The 17,728-nt window shown below is 31.3% G+C and overlaps 1 protein-coding gene across 2 annotated transcripts in view; it reads left to right on the forward strand.

The window, feature by feature from the left end:
- The window catches only part of NECTIN3 (nectin cell adhesion molecule 3), a 117,996-nt gene that overhangs the window by 56,425 nt on the left and 43,843 nt on the right, over positions 1–17,728 (forward strand). Inside the window, exons 6-7 of one of the 2 annotated variants that reach the window (XM_033129375.1) lie at positions 12,183–12,321; positions 14,477–14,561. In XM_033129375.1, coding sequence (XP_032985266.1) covers positions 12,183–12,321; positions 14,477–14,561 — 224 coding nt within the window. Of the gene's footprint in view, positions 1–445; positions 1,771–12,182; positions 12,322–14,476; positions 14,562–17,728 lie in introns of those variants that run through there. The other variant, XM_033129364.1, reaches the window with a different exon arrangement.

Genomic DNA, 17,728 nt, shown 5'->3' on the forward strand with positions numbered 1-17,728 from the left:
AGGAAACATTTTAATTTTTCATTTTATTTCTTTGTGTTACTGGCACATTTGCATTATTTGATATTATTTAATTTTTTGGCATGATGATTCTTAAGCCAGCTATATGTAGGACACTTAAGTAATACTCTTCATCGAAAAAAGACACACACAATAAAACGTATTTCTTTGAGTACAATATCATGCCTAAGAATTTAGGATTTACACCATAGATAATTTTTCATTCCTTTTACTTTATTGGTAACTGACTAAGTGTCAGTTTTTTTATTTTTGCAAAATATATAAGTACCAATGCATTCTAATCTTAAATCAAATTAAGAATGAAAAACTATTGTTACTATGAATATATATTCATTAACTGTGCTGTCTTTTCAACTTGCTGCTGAATCAGCCTGCATTGACATTCTTTGCCTTTCTGTGTCTTGTCTATCTTTACTGTTTCCATTAGATCCTCCTACTACTACCACCCTTCAGCCTACAGTTCAATGGCATCCCTCAACTGCCGACATCGAGGATCTAGCAACAGAACCAAAAAAATTGCCCTTCCCATTGTCAACTTTGGCAACAATTAAGGATGACACAATTGGCACGATCATTGCTAGTGTAGTGGGTGGGGCTCTCTTCGTAATACTTGTAAGTGTTTTGGCTGGAATATTCTGCTATAGGAGAAGACGGACGTTTCGTGGAGACTACTTTGCCAAGAACTACATTCCACCATCAGATATGCAAAAAGAATCACAAATAGATGTTCTTCAACAGGATGAGCTTGATTCTTACCCAGACAGTGTAAAAAAAGAAAACAAAAATCCAGTGAACAATCTAATACGGAAAGACTACTTAGAAGAGCCTGAAAAGACTCAGTGGAACAATGTAGAAAATCTCAATAGGTTTGAAAGACCAATGGATTATTACGAAGATCTAAAAATGGGAATGAAGTTCGTCAGTGATGAACATTATGACGAAAATGAAGATGACTTAGTTTCTCATGTAGATGGTTCAGTAATTTCCAGGAGGGAGTGGTATGTTTAGCAACCACTAAATGTGACTTAACTATGTACAATGTTTCATTCATACTAGTTGTTCATTTTTCAGATTGTTCATACTTTTTCTTGAGGAAGAATAAGCTTTTTCAACTTGATTTTCAAGCTTACTTTTTATATTCTAATTTGACAAATGAAAATGTAAAATCTGAGTTCAATGTATCTGAGCTGCTTTACAATATTTTTTTTCAATGCTGTACTACTGTCTCAAGATTTAAATTTTAATGCAGAGTACTTTATTGGTCTAAGGCACACAGGTAAGAAGAAATGTCAACACTAAATGTATGACTTTTTGGTACAAAAATTAAAAAAAAAGGAAACTACCTTGGCATTGTGTATTAAATGTTTACCTAAGACTATAATCTCAAATATAATGTCTATAAACATATACCTCTCAAAATTTATCACCACTAAATGATACTACATCAAAATCGACTATTAAACTAATTCAAGAAATGTTTATATGTTTTAGTATACAAAAAAAAATTCAACCTGATAAAACACTTTTTGAAACATTGTCTTCTAAGTTTCTATACAAATGGAATCTTTACCTCTGCATTTTAATGAGCCTTGCCATAATTACTGTAGAGTGGCTTTTCAAAGGTATTTTGTTGCACTAAAACTGTGGTAGTAAACTCAGTGAACATAATGTGTGGAAGAGCATAATTAGCTGCTCAATATTTTTGTCCAAAATACATAACAAGAGTAATAAAAACATGCCTTTTAAACATCATAATTATTATAACGTTTTACATCTCCAGAGGACAACTCTTACGTAGTCATATGAAATGGATTTTGGTACAGTAAGTGGTAGTTTTGTTTTAATGCTTTATGTCCTAAATATAAGACTAATAATGAAAAGATGGTACACAGTTAAATATAGTGCAGAGAGGGTATTTCAGTATATGGATAAACATGGGTAAAATAGCATTAAAGTGCCGGTTTTAGAAATGAGACGTTTCAGCCAAGAATCTATATAAAGAATATTCTAGAACTTCTTTTAGTCACTTAATATTGATGTTGTTCAAATGGATAAATATACAGAAATAAAATTTAGAATAAACTTGGAAATTTGAGATCTAACGAGAAAAATCTGAATGACAGAACCAATTACACTTGCTGATGGATATTGGCAAACCATCCCTTTTTCCCTCCTAACTGTATGTATGTTTCAAGATTTTTGTTTTTCCAATTAAAACTGGAAACATCTTGAGGTTTTTTGTTTCATTTTTGTTACATAATTCATTACGTATATTCTTTCCAGAAATCATGTATCGTTTGGGAAAAAAAATGCTATCTAAATCTTCAAATGTAGATTTTCTTTGTGAGGTAATTAAATTGCTTTTACAGTGGAGTCCTATTAAGTTGTAATAATGACAACTATTTTGAACCCAAAGAATATGTTTTTTCAGTTGATGATTAATTTGAAAAAAGGATTGTGTAGAATTGCCTTAGGTCTTTTGCCAGGGAATTGAAATGGAAGTTAGTAGGAGAATCGTAAATTAAATAAATTATTTTGTTAACAAAAACGCAAAATAGGTACTTTTTTTTTTACCCTCCCAATTACCCCTTCCTGATCCTTGTCAAATCTAAAAATAATGTTTTATAATGCAAAGTTCTAACATGTTCATACAGTTTTGCATGTAGGGAAGACTTTATTCTAAATGACTATAACCTAGTTTCCTTTATTTTAACTAGCAGTATTTTCTGGAAGTTAGAAACCTATTTTATTTCTCTTCCCAAACACTCAGTATAAGACTGTAATAGCGGTTAAGAATACAGATAAGTTCACTGATATATTGTTTAAAAAATCTGGTTTTAAATATAATTAACCATTGATTTACAAACTCTTTGGTCCAATCATTGGAAGCAAAACTTCTTGATAATACTCTGTGATTGAAGTGACTTTTTAAAAAATTATTATCATCAGCAATGATATGGCTACAACAAAGATGGCCACCATGGAAGATGTGAATTTTTGGCTCTTTTTGAACAATATTTCATCTTTTAGAACAATAATTTACAGTGCTATATGAATCAGCAATCACATTTACAATACTATATAAATCTCAGTTTGAGTATAATCTGAAAGAAACTAGAATTTATTTCAAGAACTATTTAAAAAAAAATCTACTTAGTGATTATGAATTTCCTTTTATATTGTGGCCATTGTGCAGTTAGGGTTTTTTTTTTTTCGTTTTTGGCTGGAGAGTGACATGGAAGGCTGCAAGTGAGTATTTGATATATTGTCTACCCTTAATCTAAACTATTTGGCAAACTAAAAGATTTCAAAATCTTAAGAATCTGATACTAATGCTTAAGACTTTCTGAAGCATTGCACTGTTGTTTATTTGAGCTTTATGTATGTTTACTGTACATAGAGACTTGTTTGTAAGCATGAATAGTATAAAATAAACATGTTTGCTAAGTTAATTTTTGAATATCAGAGATGTACACAGCATATATATGTGTGTGTATATATATATACATATATATATGAAAATCCTCTCAGAAAAGATGAAAATAGTTTATTTTTGCCATGTTTATATTTATTTCTTTCATATCCTTTGAATTGGCTTTTCATTTTTGTATTCACTTTTTTCTTTCACACTGGTTAAAATATTTCAATCATATAATGGAGATGACTGCAACTCTTATTTTTCCTGTCATTTTTATTAAAATACATTAAAACTTGAATAGGCTAGGGGTTAACTTTAAGCGTGATGTTTGAGAAGTACTTTATAGTTGAAAGATTTAGTATTTTACCATGTGCCTAAAAGGTTTCTATTTGATAATTCTAACATTAAAGAAACCATTAAGGTTTTTCGGTAGTAAGTTCTACTTACTCTAAATTGCTTCTGATAGCCATATATAGGAAATTTTTATAAAGATAAGCCTGGCTGAATGTTTAGCATAATGGGCTATAGGAAGTACAATCTGTAAGTGCAAAAATTGAGAGGAATGTAGCAATTTTATATGTGAAAACATCTGATTTGAATTTTATTTTTGCTTTTGATAAATCATGCTAAAACTATATGAAGAAGAAGTTCTCATAATGTAAATAATGTAATCAATGTAATTAATGTAAAATATAAGAAATTGGAAGTAATCAATGTAAAATATAAGAAAGGAAGTACCCATATTGAATTTTGATTTCTAATGGAGTGATTTATATATTGTTTTTACTGTTTACTTGTTAATTAGAAATGTATCATCCATAAAATGCTGCTTTCTCAAATTTTAAGTATATTGGGTTTGGATTGAATTTTAATTTGTACTGATTTTTTTTTTTTTTTGGTCAATTTATTAGCTAGTATTCCCAATAGTCATACAGATATTTAGATGAAAGTTTTCTTGTTGTTTTTTTAAAATTCTTTAGAGACATATTTCTATAAGAAGCCTATGGCTCTGTATTACCTTCATCCTTATGATATTTGGCAGGGGGAGGGGCATGGAGAGGGAGAGAGACGTAATTAGTTTCCCTTTAATGTTTTGTGGGATTTAAAAACCTGTTTTATTTCTCTACCCAAATAAGACTATCAGGTTAAGGATACAGTTAAATAAAACTTGAGGGAGCATCTAAGTTGGTATGTTAGCTATTATAAACTTTGGTTTTAATTAACCATTTACTCTCTGTCACACACACACACACACACACATATATTTCTCTAGAATCATGAATTATCTTGTCTCTCTAGCCCTAGTAGTTTTCTTTGTGAGGTAATTAAATTGTTTTTACAGTGGAGTCGTATAAAGTTGTAATGATGACAACTATTTTGAAGCTTTGAATATGTTGAAGCAATTATTTTTTGCTTTGACTTTGACGTAAGTCAGATTTTCTGGATTGACTTTTAGTTTGTAATTAACACATTTCATAAGATATTTTTTAAGTTGGCATTTAGTGTTTTTTGCTTACTGCTTGTGAGCTACTTTGATTTGAAATGCCATTGTTTCTAACTGTAATCATCTTCTTCCTGTCTTCTATCTCTCACGTTTAAAATTATAATACATTTTTTCTAAACTTTAAATTATTTTAGAGCAAGCAGCAGTTTTTTTTGTTTTTGTTTTAATATACGTTTTGATTGGATTAAGTTTAATTCATGCATGGAAGAATCTTTGAAATAGTGTATACAGTATACAACTTTTCTGTTTTTTAAAATTTTTATATTCCAGTAAGCTATACTCTTTTATTGAGTAGTGATAAATTTCAATCAAGAACTTGAAACCAAATATTGCTTTCAAAAGCTTTTGCTATATATATCCTTAGGAGTAATTTTTTTTTCTTGAACCTGGGTAATAGTTATTTATCATGTTCATTTCAATTCAGACAGATAAAACTTGATTTAATTTTGGGATATTTTATTTCACTTGTCTTTTAAAAGTTAATAGCTGCTGTTCTGGCTGGACACTACAGATGAAACAGTTAAAGTGATTTTCATATTATAGAATAAATATAAATAATCCTCAAAACTTGAGAATAATTCAAGCCTCATTTGCTGACATGCATAATATTTCTATATATACATAATACCTAATTTCACAGTCTCAGTTATGAGAAATATCTTAGGAAAAACCTAGTTTTGAAGGTGGGATGGTTTGATTTAAAAGCCAGAGGTAGTTAGATCTAGAGGCCTTAGCCTTTTTTGAAAAACATTTTATTACGGCAAATTACACAAAAGTAGGATAGAATAATGAAATGAACCTCCATGTACCTGCTTCAGTTATCAATTCATGGTCAGTCTTGTTTCATTTAAACTCCTACCCACATAATCCTTCCTGCCATAGTTCATCTGTAAGGTATATCAGTATATAGCTCTAAAAGATAAGGAACAGTTAGAAACTAAGTAACTACAGATAATTATTACACGGAAAAATTCCTTAATATCAAGTATCTAGTGAGTGTTCAAATTTTGAATCACCTATTTTTGCAGTTTTAGTTAGTATGTGCATGTGACCCATACATTGTGCTTGGTTGCAGTATCTTTTAATCTGTGTTCTCCACATGCCAGCCTCCCTACTACCATTTTTCCCTTGTAATTTATTTGTTGAAGAAATGACTTCATTTGTCCTATGGTTTCCTAGTTTGGATTGTGCCAGTTGCACCTCTATACTTTCTGTATAATTGACAGTGAAATCTAGAGCCTCGATAAGATCAAGATTTAATTTGAGGGCAAGATTACTTCTTAAATGGTGGTATGTTCTTCCATCAGAAGGCACATAATGCCTGCTTTCCTTTTGCAATTAGCAGCCACTTGATGCTCAAAGCCTAGATCTACTAACAGGAAATTACTTAATGTCTAGATCTGTTAGCTGTTCTTTTACCATACCATGTGCTTTGCTGTCTGAATAATTATGTCCATGCTGTTCCCTCTAGCTGGAAATTCCCTTTCCTCCCCTTTCCACACTGAGAAACCAGTACATATTCAAGGTCCAGTTCAAATGATAGCTTTATGAAACTTCCCCTGTAGGATTAATAACTGCTGGCTATATTTTTTTTATATCATCTTACATCTACCATAACTTTACATTTTTGTTTTTACCTATCTTCTCTACATCAGTGGTCTTAAAAACTTACGTACCTATCAGCTAAAAATTAATTATGCACTCCTAATATGTATAAGTTTATAAGTTACATATGTGCTGTCAGAGAAACTTGCTCTATGCACTATAAAATATTCAATAGGAAATTTTAACATCTGATGAAATATTTTTAAAATACTGATTTTTTTCACTAAAGCAATAATATTTGGGGAAACAATGTATGCTTCATTTTAAAGGTTAACTTTTCTTCTTACTAAAACATTTTAATAAAATGTGGTAAAAAATAATGTGGTAAAAAAACACATGATTCAATGTGCTTCATTTGCTTTTTTTAAATCTTGGTTTCATACTTTTTGATTCAGTGATTCAAAGGTGTGATTCCAGGTTCATTATATTTTGATACTTGGTTTTTAGGTATAATAACTAACATGCTACCTCTGAAAAAACAAGTAGATTGAAATGGAAGAAGTATTATATATTGCTGGGGACCACAACAATTTGCCTTCCAACTACTGGGTTTAGAGTTTGTCTTCTTGTTTGAGATACTTGGTTTTTCAATGTTTTGCTAATCACAGTAACCTCACCGCTCACCTTAGCCATGTTTCCCTGAAAATAAGACTAGCCAGACAATCAGCTCTAATGCGTCTTCTGGGCAAAAATTAATGTAAGATCCGGTCTTATTTTACTATAAGACCCGGTCTTACATAAGACCGAGTCTTATGTAATATAATATGATAATATAATATATAATATATAATACCGGATCTTATATTAATTTTTGCTCCAAAAGATTCATTAGAGCTCATTTTCCGGCTAGGTCTTATTTTCGGGGAAACACAGCATTTCAGCACAGTATGGGTTTAGTGTGAGATTTATTATTAAGAGTGAATGTAAATTTCTATTTTACTTGGTCTCCTAATGTATTTGATTTTTTTTTTTTAGTTGACCTGTCACATCTGATTAGATTGCCATGGTTTTACGACATAATGTAATTGATACAGTTTGTGTATTAAGAATAACATATTTTTGTTGATGGTTTTGGGTTTTGTTATTTGTGCCTACGTTATTGGTGGTACCTTCATTCTGCCAATTCTTTGCAGGAATGACTTTTACTAGGAAGAAATGGTTACTAGTATATAACATGGTTTAGCACTGATACCCTCACTTGGTCCATGTGTCAGATGTTCACCTGTCACACAGGGCACCCGTGTCGTTCCTCCTTTACATTTTTGACTGTCAGTTAACTCTAAATTTAGAGTTATTACTTCATTTAGCTGAGCTCTCATACATCATAATTTGTCACACAATGCTGACTGTGCTAAGAGGGAACAACCAAGAGAAAATGGAACTGTGTAATTGATTTCATTCTGGAACTATCCCACTCCACACTTCACATAGAATATTATGGATACCCTGTGTGACAGGTGAACACCTGACACATGGACCACATGGGACTTACCAGTGCCTATCCATGTGTTATATACTATGTAGTACAGATTTATTTTTATTAAATGCCCTCTCCCCCCTCTTTTTAGATAAGTGATAATCTCTGTACTTCATTGGAAAATACATTTATCGATTCTGTGACTCCACTTTGGGGACTTCGTTATATTGTGAGGACAGAAACTATGTAAAACTCATACTTGCTTTTTTAGCACTTAGCATAGGCCTGGCATGTGTTAGGTTGCTATAAGGTATTTATTGGATGAGAGGCTGAGGAAACTAACCTGACCCAAATAGAGGACTTTTATTAAAAAGTAGTGATAAATATTTGGGTGGATATAAAGACACAGATGTCATATTGAAAAGATAAGTATTAAAAGAGGCCTGTTGAAAAATAAATGGGATTAGGTGGAAAAATTGGCAACACAATGATACATATTACGGGAACAAAGAAAAGGTGGAAAGATAAGTTTGTAGGGTGTCACAGTAGCCTGGGAATCAGGATGGCCTCATTGAAGTTTTGGTGAAGGGATTCAAGAGGTGAAAAAAGGGACAAAACTTAACATTTCATTTAATTGTTAGGACGTGGTATCTGAATGTAAGAGTGAAAAGGTCCTATAGATTTCAATACTCACCCATTTTAAATGGTTTTTAGCAAATTACTGTAAACAATTATTTTAATGTATAGAATAGTATTTAATTTTTTAAAATGTCTGTTTCAGAAGTGAAATAGGTGAGCACGTTTGAATAGCTTTCACATATCCTTTATTATCAGTAATAAACACAAACTTTAATTCAGTTTAATACCTATAACATGTTTTCTTCTAAAAGTAATGAAAGTTATTGCTTATATCTATTAAATTTAATTTTTTTCTGTATGATTTGTAACTGATTTTTGAACATTTTCCTCATAAGACATATGTATGATATCTTTAATTATGGGCAGTATACTTTTGTTGTATTGAGGAATGCTATTTCTGTGTTTTTAGAGGTGAGTTTCCAATGCGTGTGGGTAAACATAGCTGCTGTGATAACAGGAAGCTATTGTTTTGAGAGATACATGCACCAGTCAGTTCTTTAGTACTAAATATTTTAACACTTTGGTCTTTTTGTTTTCTGCTGCTTCTAAGCATATAATTAGATTTAGTAGATTATCTCCTTAGATGATGGTAATGTTACTTCACATCATTCATTCAGTAAACTAGCTTAATGTTTAAAAATGCCACATTTTTATGTATTTGCTTAATTTTTTCCTTAATGTAGTGATTTAGCTAGAATATAGAGTATATAGCTGCTGTGGGCAGGCGTGTGGGGGAGGCAGTGTTGGGGCTGAATTGTCAATTTTCACCAAAATTCTTTGACTTGAATGTAAGAAGTTTCAGCTCTTCCTTTGCATTTCATACTAGTGTTCATCACCTGTTTATATCCTTATATATATTCTTCTTGTTTCTCAATTAGTAGAAGAATCAGAACAGGAAACAGGAAATATAACTCATATATATTTAACATGATCAATTTACCTACATAGAGTAGATTATCCAGTTGGTAAATAGCTTTTCTTCCAGGCTAGTACTTTCTAGCCTGTTCTGATACTAAGAAAACTGGTGCAAAAAAGAGGATAAATATGAATAAAAAGTGAATAGAACCATGTGAAATAAATATGCCCAAATGAAGATAGCCGGAAATGTCATAGTATACATACAGTCAACTCAGTTAAAGAATCCGAGGACTAGAAATGATATGACTAATGGGACAGAATTTGGTAAGTAGACCATAATTTAGATGTTTAGAAAGTTACATCTTTTAGACTTGAGAGTTACTCTAGGATATTAAAAATAGTGTATGTTCAAAGTTGAGAATTACTTTAGGATAGTAAAAGTCTCTGATTATGTTGTATGACTTAAAAACCACCACCAAATTTAATACTGCTAAGATTAGTAAAAGGCTTTCTTGGAGGACTTGTGAGGTTTGATGAATATAATCTGTACATTGAGAATCTCAATTTGAACTAATTGTACTAAAAGAATAACCTGACTTTTTGAAAAATAATTTCAGAAGTATTACTATAAATATAGTATTAACTTTGCTGTTATCAAAACAAGAACATTCAAAATTTAAATTCAGTACACTTGGACAAAAATCATAGCACTGCTTTATCCCTTGGCAAAAGAAAAATTTTCATTAAAGGGAAACCTTTAGAATAACTAGTGTGGAATAGGTAGCATACTTGACACATTGAGATTTTTTCATTTGTGCTAATAACGAGGTATATGATGTTAGCCCAAATAAGCCTGGCCACGTAACCGTAATAGTTTTCAGTTGGCCTATTGTTAAAGACTGAATACAAAGCTATAATTTCCATAATTTCATGGTGGGGAAAGTAACCAGTGTAGAATAGAAGATTATCCCTAAGTCATCCCAAATCTCTCACAATGACAAGGGCAGAGAAAAGTTTGACGGTTTAGGTTTCAAATATTTTTCTCATCTAGCATATGAGGTAGTGGGGGTGTATGTAGAGCAATGAGCAACAATAGGAAGATAAACCAGACATATTAGCAAATGAGTGTAACAACCTGAATTACTGGGCTGGTTTTATTGTTTAATTGTATTTTACTATTTTTAGATTCTACTCAGTGTTTGAAAGGTTATTGAAATGGATTAGTTGGTACTCATTGGTGTAAGATTTTTAGTCTAGAGTGAGGCTAATAATGAAATGACCTATAATAAACCAAGGATTTTTAGTTTGCTAAAGAACTTTTTATAATTGGAAAGAAAACATGTTTGACAATCTAAAGTACCACATGACTCACATTTTAATAAAAAGAGTTGGAAAATATTTAAAATATGTATTTATATAGAAATACCACTGATAAGTAGGTGAAACATATTTCAAAACTGATAGTGCTTTAATTCCTTTTAAATTTGCCACATCTGGATCCCAACAGTAATTAACTCTTTAAGAGTGTATGTGATTGTCAGTTTAACTGAAAACGAAGAGCTCTTCATTATCAAATAGCGAATCCAAAAGGAGAGTCTACATCAGATGTCACAACCACCCTCTCCCAATAAGGCCATAAAGCTTCTTGCCTACCCCTACCTAGCTTTATTTCAGTCTTAGTGTTGTGTTCTGTACTGCTCATTGATTGAGTGACCTTCGGCAGAATTTTTAACTTTCAAACTGCAATATCTTTATTTATAGAATGTTATCTGAAATTCTTACTGGTTAGAAGGCTAAAACAAAATGTATATATTGAAGGTACTTTGTAACAAAATTTAGTGATTGGATTTAACATGGCTGAAATTGTCAAAATAATACATTAAGGACTGATAGTTTTGTCATATCCAGAATACTTACATTTGAAAATATATAATTATAATAGTTTTTGTAAGTTCTCTTATTTGGTAGTTAATAAAATAAGGTGAATTAATTATGTGACATGTATGTTTTTAAAATTATTTCTTATATAATTTGTGGTGTGAAGTCTAAGAAAGAAATTGGTATTCAGAAATGATGTGTATAGCTAGGAGATAGGGAAGAATTTTCATTTAATTTTGTAATAGAGATACTGTCTTAAGCATACGTTTTATTAAATGCGTGAATCAAAGGAAATTATAACAGTATTTTTAGTAATACTTCTATTTTTCAAACTTTTCAGTTTTACAGTGTCACTTTGACTATTAAGTCTGGGATATTTTTGTTGATATTTTGCTCCTTCTGGAAGATTTTTGGTTTCTTGAATAGAAATTCTTTTTTATTTAAATAGAATAAAAATGGTAAATGTCTATATCATTGGTTACTATTCAAGAATCCTGAAAATTTTTTTGTTTTATCACCGTTTAGAGCAAGAATTTAAAAGTTTTCATCCTTTTCTCTGTCTTCTTTTCTCCTCCAGACGTTCTTTGCCCATAGAGAATAGATTCACTCATTGATAACATGGTTGGAGATACTGTTTTCATAACTTGAGAAAAGCAAAGCTGGAGTGCTAAGGTGACATCTTAAAAGCAAGAAGGGTGTTAGCATAATGCTACAAAAAGCAGTGAATCAAGTTTGGGGTCCTCTAAGCTTGCTATTGGATAACATACTTGCACATTGTAGAAATTAGGGCAGGCAAATTGAAGAACTCTTTAAAACTGAAAAGCCTAATTTTTGTTACTTCACAGATGTTCCATTTAAGCAGACCTCTTCCATCGCCATAGCTGGAGCTGTAATTGGCGCTGTCCTTGCCCTTCTCATCATTGCTGTCTTTGTGACTGTGCTGCTGACTCCTCGAAAAAAGAGACCTTCCTATCTTGATAAAGTGTAGGTAACTTATTTTGCCTGTGTTCAACTATGAATATTCAGTATGTGCCAGTCTTTATATCGTTACAGCTACTCATCCGTAAAGTGTCTTAAGGGATGAAAGTAAAGCTATTGTTAGATCTTTGTGAGATGACCATGGTTTCATCAGAACATCTCAGACTACATCTTGGTTAATAAACAGTGTCAAGGGGCTGCTGGAGACAAATATATTAGACATCTTTTTCACTTACAGTACATTAGACAGCTTTCCAAGTGGTAATATGATGGCACTCTATATTGCCCTGCTTTTTGAATAAAAATGCAGGTCTTTGATGTAGATGAAAGACAGATACAAAAAGTCTTAGACGTTTGTTTCTTCAGATTGTATATACCTGTCTTATGTATAGATATAAATTAACTTACAACTGCTAAGACTTATTCAATCCATTGAGTTTTAAAGCTTTTTCCTTAAAGAATTTTGGTTTTGGTGAATTATAAAATGTGACTCATTTTTCTTTGAAGAGAAAAAGCAGTGTTTTGGGCTCAATCTTTGAGATAGAATTATAAAGCTGAAATTGCTCTTTGCTGTAGAATCAAGACCAATGTCCCAATTCATTTAATTCCATCAATAGCTTTCTTGCTTCATCTGTGAAATGTGAATAATACTTCTCCTACTTACTGCACAGGGTTGTGATGAGAGTAGAGTAAAGATAATGTCATTTATGGACTGTGAAGTTCTATACAAATGGCATTATTTCTTGTATAGTTATTGCAGTTTTTATATTAGGACATAAGGCTGGCTCTCAAAGAATGTATTTCCTCTGTCTTCAGAAATGCTTTGTGTATGTCTCTAATCTGGCACAGTTATAGGATGATCTTTTTGGATTGAAGACACTTGGGTGTTAGTCTCAGCTCTGTCACAATCAAATTAGGAACCTGACGATGAACAAGTCACATCACCTCCATGTTGTCTCACCTAAATTTGCTGTCATTTTTGTTAGATGAAGGGAACTAATTACTTTAAAAAGACTTTAAAGTACTCCTTCAGTGCAATACCTGTAAGACTGGATGGAGTTCTTTAATATTTCAAAATTTGGTTAACTTTAATATTTCAGCATTTGGTTAACTTCATCTTAGTTTCCACATTATCTCAGGCTTTTCTATAATTTCAAAAACATAATTTACTTATAGGCTAGTAAATCTATGTAATCATTTTAATTATTTGAATTCTATTCATTTAAAATATTATTTCATGCCCACATTGAGAAGTTTTTAGACCACAGAGAATTTGTAATTATTTTGACCTCATTAGCTTTCATTCTCTTTATCCTTTAATATAGGTAATATTTTTGTTTGATTTACTAATCATAAGTACAGAAAATTACTTATCTGTGATCTTCAAAAGTATGAGAATACATAAAAAGTATGAGAATACATAAAATGCAAAGGACTACAGGATACATTTAATTCTATTTTTTTTTTTTTTGTAACTCAACGATGTTTAAAATACATGAAATATTGTGGTTTTTTAAAATAGATTAGATCATTTGGCATCAGTAAATGCATTTCCTAAGGTTTCCTAATGATCCCTTTGTTTATTTCAGTTGCAAGATTTGTAATGGTCTGTAGATTGAAAAATCTTAATTTGCATGATGAATATTCTAAGATTGACCATGCTTTTGAAAATTAGTTTTGGAACTATTTCCAAAATACAGTATAAACTTTTTTATTATTTTAAGACATAGTCTTTTAAGTCGCTTTTATGACACTTTGGAGATAGTGCCTTCCTTTACACACATATTTGACTATCTTTAAAGTGTTGGTAGGCACAGGTAGATGTAAAAATGTGTAATACATAAGTAAATTGGTCATATACTAGATTACTTGCTTAGTAATAATTTGCCCAAAATGCTTCTATTTGAGTCGCTTCTTTAAATATGAATTGAATAGATTGTCTTAAACATTGGAACCTTTAAAACCAGTTTGCTTTTTCCCCCATCTGTTATAACCGAATGGAAAGAGGAGCTAAATTAAACACGCAGTGTACACTAGTATAAATATTAATATGAGGAAAATGTCCTCAAAATTTAAGAATTTTGATTGTTTTTCCTCTTAGTTATGTTTTTTAAAGATTTGCTAAATGTAGAAGTCACATTTTTAAACCTTTTCAATGCAGGATTGACCTTCCACCCACACATAAACCACCTCCTATGTATGATGAACGATCCCCCCCTTTGCCTCAAAAAGACCTTCTATTTCAGGTAAGTGTTCAGGGACACACTTGAAATGAAATAGAAATGCTAAGCAATGTATATTATTTGTTTCAAAAAAATATCCAGTCATGGTACATTAATTATTGCATCATAATATGTAACCATTTTTCTGGAACATATTGGGGATCAAATTTTGTCTACAAATTGCTAAGAAGGAAAAATTTATGGCCACTAAGACAAATTGACGCAGTATAAAGAGTACAAATTTTTACTAAAAGCTTATGGCTGAAGATTTATTGTTATACAGTTTTATTCATATACAGATTCATTATAAAATGCATTTTTGCATAAAATAAAAGGTAGGAAAATTGAATGTCTTTGTTAGGGTATGATGAAGAGCTTTTCCTCCTTGGAGCCTGTGTTTTATTTTTGTTTCTTTTCAGTATATTCAACGTCTAAATTTTAACATTCCTTTATTTACGAACAAAAGGTTTGCATTACAATTTAAAAGTCTGTCTATGAATATCGGATCCCCTATTACATTTATGATAACTTTTAAAGTTTCTTTTGGAATCAGTTTACAGTAATTCATGTGAAAGTATTGATTCAGTGCTTCTATCTCATATTCTATAACTAGATTAATATGCTGTGCTTGGAAAAGTTTAAACCATCAGAATATTTGAATATATTTATTTTTAGCTTTAGTTTTTTTTGTTTTTGTTCTTTTCTCTGTCACTCATGCAACCTAATGGGGCTGTAACCCTATATTGTGGTTTTATTATCTGTGGCAATGTTCTTTAATATTTTCTTCCTAAAAAATGTCCTATATCTTCAGCTTGAATAAGGCAAATCATTTGCCCAACAATTAATTTATTTAATTTGGTGGAAAAACTCCAAGGGAATATATCTGTTAAGATATTATCAGTTTCTGTTCTTTTGTTGACCATATAGTCAGTCCCCTGTCCGAGCACAGCATGTGTACTCATTAACAGTGGGCACCAGCTTTGTCATCTTACACAAGTTTGACGTCTTAGGAGCAAAGACATGCTATCTTTTATGACCTCTTGTTTTCACATAAAGAGTGTAGCTTCACATTTCTTTTGGTGATAAATGAACTTAATAAGTAGTAAGAAAGGCCAACAAAATATTTAACTAGATTTGTTGTGAATTGCTACAGAAGGATAGCTATCTTCCTTCCTCCACAAAGCTACCTGTTTCCCCGAAAATAAGACCTAGCCGGACCATCAGCTCTAATGCGTCTTTTAGAGCAAAAATTAGTATAGTAAAATAAGACCCAGGTCTTATATTAATTTTTCTCTAAAAGACACATTAGAGCTGATGGTCCGGCTAGGTCTTATTTTCAGGGAAGCACGGTAGTAGTTAACTAGAGGATTTCTAGATTCAGTTTTGGGAATGTTTTTACGATGTTGTTAATAATTTTCTAGGACAATTCTAATTGCATATATGTTTATTGTCTGTAAAATTAATTGAATATACAACTTGTTTAATATTTAAAAATTAAATATTCTTAAAAGCTTATGAATTGGGAAAAAAATCATTTGGCTCAGATCATGTATGCTCGGTTTTAGTTAAGAAAATATGAATGATATATATGTAGGCCCTTCTAAATAAACAAAAAGAAGATTTTTCTTGAATGATTTGAGTTGACAGTGGTGCAAACTGCAATTTTTAGTATCCTTGAAGTCAGAGAAGGAAGGTTTCCTGGATGGATCAATTTTGGAGGCAGGAGTTTTGAAACTTGTGATTAAATAACTCAGTTGTTGATTAAAGTGATTTGACTTGTAGTAAAAGGCATAATTCAAAGCATAAACCTGGGTGGAAATGAAGTATGTGGAAAAATAATCGAAATTTTAGAAAGAAAATTGAGGGGAGAGCACCTGCAATGGATAACAGCATTGGACTTTGGGAGTCAGAGACTATGTAGTAATATTGTGACTTTGCCCTCATCTGTAAAATTAAGCAGGTGAAAAATGTAATTGTTTGTTTTCCTCTTCTAACTATAAAACTGATTCTATAAAATATTGCTAAGGGTCGACTAGTTGCTATCATTTTGCTTAGGAGAGTCAGAACTTGAGTTGGAGATGAAATCATTCTTAATTTTATAAAGATTTTAAGAGTAATTTAGGACATTCTCATTATCCACGAGTAAGACAATTTATAATTCATGCATTATAACGTCATATGTTAATTATGTGGCTGTTTGTGTTTTAACAGAGATCACTGTTGTTAGGGACCTAAATATCCTCCCAGACTTTTTCGATGAATTGACTTTCATGTGTACATCATTCACATTTAAATCTACAAATATTTTTTAAAAACACAAATGTGGTCATAGAATACATATTGTTCTAGAAATTGTTTTTCCACTCTATTACAGACCAATATTTTTCAGAGGGGCCAACGTTTTCACCATTATCAAAATCCTCTGGGTTGTGAAAAATGAAGATTCTTGAACATAATTTCAGGTTTACTGAATCAGAATCTCGGGGGTTGGAGACAATGGTCATTTTATCTAGCTCACCAGGTGAATTTAAATGCACATTCAAATTTAAACACTATTGCTATCTCTGTATCTCATTCTTAATGGCTATAATAGTATTCCATCATGTTGATATACCACAAATTACCTAATTATATTCCTAGGTTGTTTCCAATTTATTTCTATAACTATAATTTTTATAGTGAGGGTACTTTTATATACTTTATTGTACACATGTATTCATAAAATATATGCAAAAATATACGATTACTGTGAAAAATTTTTTAAACATTTAAATGGTACCATATTGCTGGCCAAATTGGCTGTATCAATTTATGAGTATATTCCTATAAATAGTGCAGTAGTCCACCCTTATCTGTGATTTCACTTTCCACAGTGTGTTACCCACGGTAACCACAGTCCAAAAATATTTAATGGAAAAATTCAGAAATAAACAATTCGTAAGTTTTATATTGTGTGTTATTCTGAGTAGTGTGATGAAATCTTGTGCCATCCTGCTCCACCTCATTTGGGACAGAAATTCTCCCTTTGTCCAGTGTATCGATGCTGTGTATGCCACATCAGTCACTTAGTAGCCGTCTCAATGATCAGATCAACTGTCAAGGTATCACAGTGCTTGTGTTCAAGTAACCCATATTTTACTTCATAATGGCCCCCAAACCATTCACAGAACTTTTATTACAGTATATTGTTA

Source organism: Rhinolophus ferrumequinum, chromosome 2 (assembly GCF_004115265.2).
Source record: "Rhinolophus ferrumequinum isolate MPI-CBG mRhiFer1 chromosome 2, mRhiFer1_v1.p, whole genome shotgun sequence".
NCBI classification, from domain to species: domain Eukaryota; kingdom Metazoa; phylum Chordata; class Mammalia; order Chiroptera; family Rhinolophidae; genus Rhinolophus; species Rhinolophus ferrumequinum.